The sequence below is a fragment of the Elephantulus edwardii genome, unplaced genomic scaffold (genome assembly GCF_000299155.1).
Source record: "Elephantulus edwardii isolate Elephantulus edwardi_28Jun2011 unplaced genomic scaffold, EleEdw1.0 scaffold00494, whole genome shotgun sequence".
Classification (NCBI taxonomy): domain Eukaryota; kingdom Metazoa; phylum Chordata; class Mammalia; order Macroscelidea; family Macroscelididae; genus Elephantulus; species Elephantulus edwardii.
In genome coordinates, this window is record NW_006400244.1 from 245,647 (window position 1) to 252,739 (window position 7,093).

Below are 7,093 nucleotides of genomic sequence, written 5' to 3' on the forward strand. Positions count from 1 at the left end.
ATCTGTGGGAGGAAGAATCTGAGGGTCCCAATGGGAAGGCGTGAAGAGACTGGGGACAGCGATGGGAAGAAAGGCTGTGAGCTGAGACCAGACTCAGATCCCCAAGGCTTGACCCCCTGGATTCTCTCAGGTGTCTCAGTGGACAGCACTTCCTGGGGAGCAGCCTGTAGCTCTCCTGTCAACTGAGATTAGGAATAATTGGAGGATTTCACACGTACAGTCTTCTTTCAAAATCTCAGACAGTAAAAACACAAGTCCTGCAGTACAGAACTGTTTAAAACCGTAGTATAGGCCATCATTGAGTTGCCATATATGCTCACGCATGTGAGTAAGACACCTTAATTGGACCTATCTTCTTAAGGGTCTACCTCCTTCTCTGGCCCTCCACCTTTTCCAGTGTTCTGTCTTTTTCCAAGAATTGGCTTCTTATGAAAAAATATCCAGGTTCTGTGAGAAGACATTGCACAATTCTTATCTCCAAGATAAATTTCTTTGCACTTTGGGCAATGAATAAGCATTTCTATTGCTACAAATCCTCACTAGAATTTTATGCTCTCGGTTTTATGAATTGTAGTCAGCATAATAGTTGTGTTGTGGCAGATCTTTGTCATTCAGATTTGTAATTACAGAATAACATTTTTTTTTATTAGCTGGAAGGAAGGTAGAAGGATGGGGGCCTAGTGGTGAGAACCTGCACAGCAATCCCAAGGACACAAGACTCTAAGGCCCTAGCTACTCACAGGAGGATGGACAATTCCCTCCCATGAGATTTACTGCATCTGAAAACCCATGGCAAGTAAGCTGTAAGTCAGCTCTGACTCCAAGGCCATGGATTGTTTTAATAACTTCTCATGGACCTCTGGTGGGAAAGTCAGTAGTATGTTGAGCTCCTATTCAAAAGGCTGCCTATATCTAGAGGTTCATATCCATTAAACTCCTCAGGAGAATGATAGGATAGACAGTCTCCTCTAAGACTTACAACCTTGGGAACACAATGAAAGATTGAACTAAGTACGATATATGGTTGTTTGAGTGTTTTATAGCCTTGTCTGTACAAAGATGTTAATCAGGTAGGACCAATAAGTAGTAACACAAAGGAGAATTTCAGAACACTTAGACCAAGAAGCAATTGTTTGACCAGAACAAGAGGATTAAAATCAGGAAAGATGAGTGACACAGTTTTACCCTTTCATCATATTTATTTAATACATATGCTGAGAAAACTCATTCATTTTATTTGATACAAGTGACACAAATTTGCTTGAAAAAAACAAACCCTTGAAGCAATTAACAATGACAAGTAAAGAGTTCAGCCTCACTTTAAAGAAAACAAAAATTCCTATAACTGGAGCAATAAGTAAAATCACTGTGTGAATGTCTGTGGTTGAGCACTTTCTTCTACTTTGCTGTCCTGCCACCTTCTTGAGTCTGATGACCCCTCTCCAAGCAACAACCTCTCTTAGCAACATACTCAAACTATGTGAGTTAAAGCTTCATCATCTATCTTTGCCTCCAAGGAGCACTCTAGCTGCCCTTTCCCTGTGACATATCCATTTGTTCTTTTGGCAGTCCATGGGATATTCAGTACTCTTCTCCAACACCACAATTCAAAGAAATCAGTGCTTTTCTGTCACCTTTAGTCATTGTCCAGCTCTCAAATGCATAGCAAGTGACTGAAAAGATCATACCCTGAGTCAGGCTCATTTACTCCTCAAAAGGACATCATTGTCCCGCAATACTTTGGAGAGGTTCCTCACTACAGACTTTTTCAGTGCAATACATCTCCTGATATCCTCACTGCTGGTATCAAGCACTGATGGTCGTCTTACCACTAGGCCACAAGAACTCCTTTCTAATGTCTTATTGAACCTTTTTAATAGCATTGAGAAAATGCCTAGAATTTTTAACATTCTTTCACTGACATTATGAGTTCTTCTCATTTCACGGTCCACAAGTTTTTTGTTTTGTTTTGTTTTGTTTTGTGGAGTTTTTTTAAATATTGGGGGGGGGGTGTTGGGTTTTTTTATTTTATTTTATTATTTTCTATGTGTGCACCATCATATCATTTCAAACTGGTAGAGGAGGAGATTGTCCCTCTTTCTCCAGCAGAGCATCTGGTGGATTCAAACCTTGCATCTCTGCAATTGCAGTGCAGCTCCTTGCCACTGGACCGCCAGGTCCACATGTTTACTCCTGGTGTACAGAGTTTTATATGTAGAAAGGAAAACTGTTGAGTTTTATAGGCAGAAGAGAAATCTATTGAGGTTTATACAGTGGTCTTGTACCCCATGACTTTATGGAATTGATTTTCTAATTTTTACCACTTTCAACTCATTCTTTTGAAGAATCTTAGATAGACTATTGCAAGAGCTGAAAAGAAGAATTTCCCTTCTGTGTTTACAATACTTATACCTGTATTTTTTTTTTTCTTTCTTTCGTAACTTGACTTCTTTTCACCAGCAAGAATATCCAGGATATGTTGAATAGTAGACATGGGAGTGATAATCTTGCCTTGTTTCTGACTCTTAAATGTATAGATTAAGTTTCTAAACAATCATCTGAGTTGCATTAAGGATGTTTCTTTCTATTTTAACTCATGGCAAAACTGAATGTTTGCTTTCTTTACATTTCATTTATATTACAATTATATTAAGTTTTATTTCACACATTCTGTGTGCATATCATAAGTACTGTTACCTGTGATCATTCTTAGTAGATTGAGAGTCCTTCTTTTCCTAGTCTAGTCTGCCTTAGTCTAAAAGCTTCACCAAAATGGTTTGGCATCATAGCAAATAACAGTCCTCTGGTGATAGACAGGTGTTGGGTGGATCACAAAATGTGCTACCAGGATATGGAACCTAGATCTTCCACAAGGAAGGTCTACAGGGGAACCATCACTCTGAGTATTGCTGCTGCTCCTGCTGCTCCTACTGTTACCATTTTCAGTTGCTATAGAATCAGCTCCAATTTATGAAAATTCTACCAGATTCACCTTTCGAAAATTCAGCAAAGTATTGTCAAGTCCGACATTATCTCTATAATTTTTTCATGGTATAGCTCACTAACTACATTCGGAGTTCAAATCACATTGACCAAGGCATGCATTCTTGTAATTGTGAACCCATTAAAAGTAATTTAGGTGTATATTATTATATTCCTGTTCTTCTTGTGCTATAGTAGAATGTCTAGAATTCAGAGAGAGGTTCATGCATGATGTAGCTTTCTAGGATGATTCTATAATTGGAGAAACACCTTCTGAAGTGAAGATACTGCGGCAGGGGTGGTGGATGTCAGTGTGAAAGTTTACAGGGAATTGTGATTATTTCATTTTGGGTCTGTTGGATTTAAATTGTAATTATGATATTCCCTTTTTATTATTTTCTAATTTTTTTATTATTTTGTATGTGCGTATAATCAAATCAGAATTAACTGGTCCAGGAGGAGATTTCCCCTCCTTCTCCAACAGAGCATCTGGTGGATTCAAACTGCTCACCTCTGGAATTGCAGTGCAGCTTCTTGTCACTAGGCCACCAGAGTTCGCCTATTATTATTATTTGATACTGGTTTTCCATGAGATATTCTTGAAGAAATGTGTCAATTTGGAGTCTAGCAGAAAAGTCAGATCGGGAAGTAGGGTCCAAGCCTCCTTGGACGCTTTTCAGGTATCAAATGCAAGGAGAACAGAAAAAAATTGGAAAGTGTGACCTGGGTTTTTGGTAATTTTCAGATTAACACAGGATAAGATAGGGGAACAACTAGGGACAAATGTCTAAGTGTGGCCTCTTAGACACAAAAGTAGGGGGTGGGAATCTCTGAGATGTGTGACCAATAACAGTGTCACTTAACGGTGATGGGGCCTTTGGTGACTTTGATTTGTAAAGTTACAAGGAAAGGTGGAAGGAAGAGTCAGGCAGCAGGGCTCACTGTGTTCTGGCTTAAGAAACACTGCCTGGCATAGATGGATGGATGAGTAGATGGATAGGTGTATAGATGAAAGAATGGATGGCTGGAAACACCAAAGTATCTATAGATGAACTGGCAGATGAATGAATGAAGGATGGATGGATGGATGGATAGTCAGACAGAAGGATGTATGAGTAGATGAATGGGAAGATAAATGGATAAAGAGGTGGATAGATGAGTAAATAAATGCACATTATTAATGGGAGGACATAAAGAAAGATGGTGATCTAAGAGATCAGAGAAAGCTTCATGAAGGAGATGGAACAGAGTTGACCCTTGATAGATGGACACAACAGGAGAGGGGTGTCCACATGAGACCCCATTAAGTCAGGAATGACCTGGTGCCCTAGAACCTAGGGAAGAAGTTGACATGATTGGACTGTGGAAGCTTGTTGAGAGGACGACTCCGTAAAACCTCATGGTAAAAAATAAAAATAAAAACAGAAAACAACCACTATTACCTGAGAGAGCTAATCAAGGACCTGGCTAACTGTGGAGCACCTAGTTCATCCTAAATATGTGATGGGAGGGATGGTGTTATGAGATACATTAGCACAGTGACTGCAGCAATGGTATCAAGTATCTCAGAGATGATGAGAATGGCACAAGTGAGGACGGGTCTCAGGTCTGTTATTCATAGAGTTTCTATGAGTTGGACTCGAAGAACATACCTAATGACAACTATCAACTCACAGATGACACTCCATTGGGTTTTCAGAGGCAGTAAATCACACAGGAAAGGGACTGCCCATCTTTCTCCCGTAGAGTGGCAGGTGGATTCAACCCCTGTCCCTTAAGGTTCACGGGGCCGCTTCTTACCACCATTCCACCAGAGCTCTCTATGTAATGGAGACAAAAAAAGCAAGGCTGACTGCGTCAGAGAGGGAGGGGGGCAGGGCAAGATTTGCCCCATCTTTGTGGCTGGTGAGCAGCTGCCTGCACCCTAATGTCCCTGTCTATGGCCCATATCTGTCACACCCAACAGGTTCTGGCTCTGGCCCAGAGCCCCAAAGGCAAGTGCCAGATGCTGGCCCCATAAGTTTTGGTCTGAGTCTCACTCACCATGGTATCTCTTCGGCGGCGGGACCAAGCTCACTGTCACTGGTAAGTGGCTTTCCCAGGCTTTCCTGTCTCCAGAAACTCTCTTCTATCTAGTGGGATCCTCTTATCCACTGCCCTTGCTAACATTAGTATACTCATGTTAACTTGGAAGAGGGATTTCTCCCAGGGTTCCCAGTAACACAGACACCTACAGAGGGCCATCTCTTTTAGAGTCTGACAGCTGGGTGCTGACCCACCAGGCATGGGGGTCTGGCCCTGAACTCAGCCTCAGCACAGACCTTCCTGTCCCACTTCCCGAGCAAACCTCAAGAGGGGCTGAAGCCTGTTCTGACCCAGGGATGGAGGCTTTAGAGTCAGGGAGACTGAGTCTTGATCCCTATGGGGCCTGGGAGATGTACAAAACCCAGGGATACAGAAGAGGCTGTGAAATCAGCTCAGGGCTCAGGAGAAAACAGCTTGAGGAGACATAACAACAGGGTAAAGAGAGGGAATCAATTCATTCGAGTCTGAAGCTCCCTGGGGCCCAGGAACAGGGAGCCACAGAGCGCATGAGGCCATGTGAGGTGGTGGGAGACCATCACCCCCAGTGTGAGAATCAGAAAGCAGCAGTGCTAGACTAAACTTGCTGGTCCCTCACAGCACAGTCCGATCTGTTCAGAGCAACTCTGAGCAGTCCCCAGCTGTGCGATGGTGCCCTGACTTGGGGCAAACTGCGGGATGCAGCGGGGAGCTTCTCTAGTAACATAATGGCTGCTGGGTCAATCAGAGAGGTCAGAGGGTTCTGATGGGGTGCAGGGCAGATGGACCCTAATTTGTGAATGAATAACCCCCAAGAATTGATCCGCATGAAGGTCCTGCAGTCTGACTAGTGTAGAGTGAGGGAGGGGAAGAGATTCAGATTTGCCACAGGGTTTTCTGCCATGAAGATCCCTACTCAATCCCAGTGATAGCTAAATGAGCCACGTATTTAGCACAGACACAGATGCAGACCAGGGGGGATAGTCTCACACACACAGCATTACATAGATGCAGAGGAATTCTGAATACATTCTCACAATGTCTCACTTACCGGGACAACCTCATCTTACAAGACCATAGAGAGGACACCCCAACAAGGTAGTAATGGGAACACCTGAATTTCAAGGAAATAGTGTTGAACTTTGCAACATGTGAAACTAACACTAAGGACACAGGAAGGTGGTCAGATTCAAAACTAGGGGCACAGGTTCACAATCACTGGTCACCAGGGAAGCCTAGGCCAACACACACAGAGTGACTACTTCTCAGGTCACTGGGAAAGCAGGACTTGAAAGGGGTGCCGGTCTGCTCTTCCTCCAAGAGGAAGAAGAACAGCAGGAAAGGATACACAGCTCCCCGGGGGGCACTCAAACTGAAACAGAAGGACAGGAAGTAGGACAGGGTGCTGCCAACCCCCCAGAGTCACTGGCACCTCACCACCACCCCCTCTGTTCACCAGACCCCAGTCAGCCCAAGACCACGCCCACCGTCTCTCTGTACCCACCGTCCCCTGAGACGCTCCGAGCTGACAAGGCCACACTGGTATGTCTCATCACTGACTTCTACCCTGATGGCGTCACCATGACCTGGAAGGAAGATGGGAAAACTGTCACCCAGGGCGTGCAGACCACCGAGTCCACAAAACAGAGAAACAGGAAGTATGCACTCAGCAGCTACCTGACCGTGACCCATGCTCAGTGGAAGTCCCATGACAAGTACACCTGCCAGGCCACCCACGATGGGACCACCACAGAGCAGACAGTGGTCCCTTCAGAGTGTGCTGGGTCCTGAGCTCCCCCAGCCAGGGGGTCAGAACAGCATGGACTCCGCAGAGAAGGTCTGTCCCATCCATATCCCCTCTTCCCATTGCTCCACTGTCTCCTTGAACCCTTGCCTGGTGCCAGCCCACACTTGGGTGGTCCCTCACCCTCCCTGTGTCCACGTCTCAATAAAAATCTGACGTTTATCATCTGACCTGTTCAGTGTGCATTGGTACTGGGGAGCTCTCTAGGAGAAGGGGGTCTCTGCTCTGGTGGTAGAAGAATGACTT

General features: G+C 44.3%; 1 protein-coding gene across 1 annotated transcript in view; it reads left to right on the forward strand.

The window, feature by feature from the left end:
- The window catches only part of LOC102847470 (immunoglobulin lambda-like polypeptide 5-like), a 52,316-nt gene extending 45,482 nt beyond the window's left edge, over positions 1 to 6,834 (forward strand). The window contains exons 3-4 of the mRNA XM_006903021.1: positions 5,004 to 5,067; positions 6,503 to 6,834. Coding sequence (XP_006903083.1) covers positions 5,004 to 5,067; positions 6,503 to 6,834 — 396 coding nt within the window. The remainder of the gene's footprint in view (positions 1 to 5,003; positions 5,068 to 6,502) is intronic.
- The last annotated feature ends 259 nt before the right edge of the window (positions 6,835 to 7,093 follow it).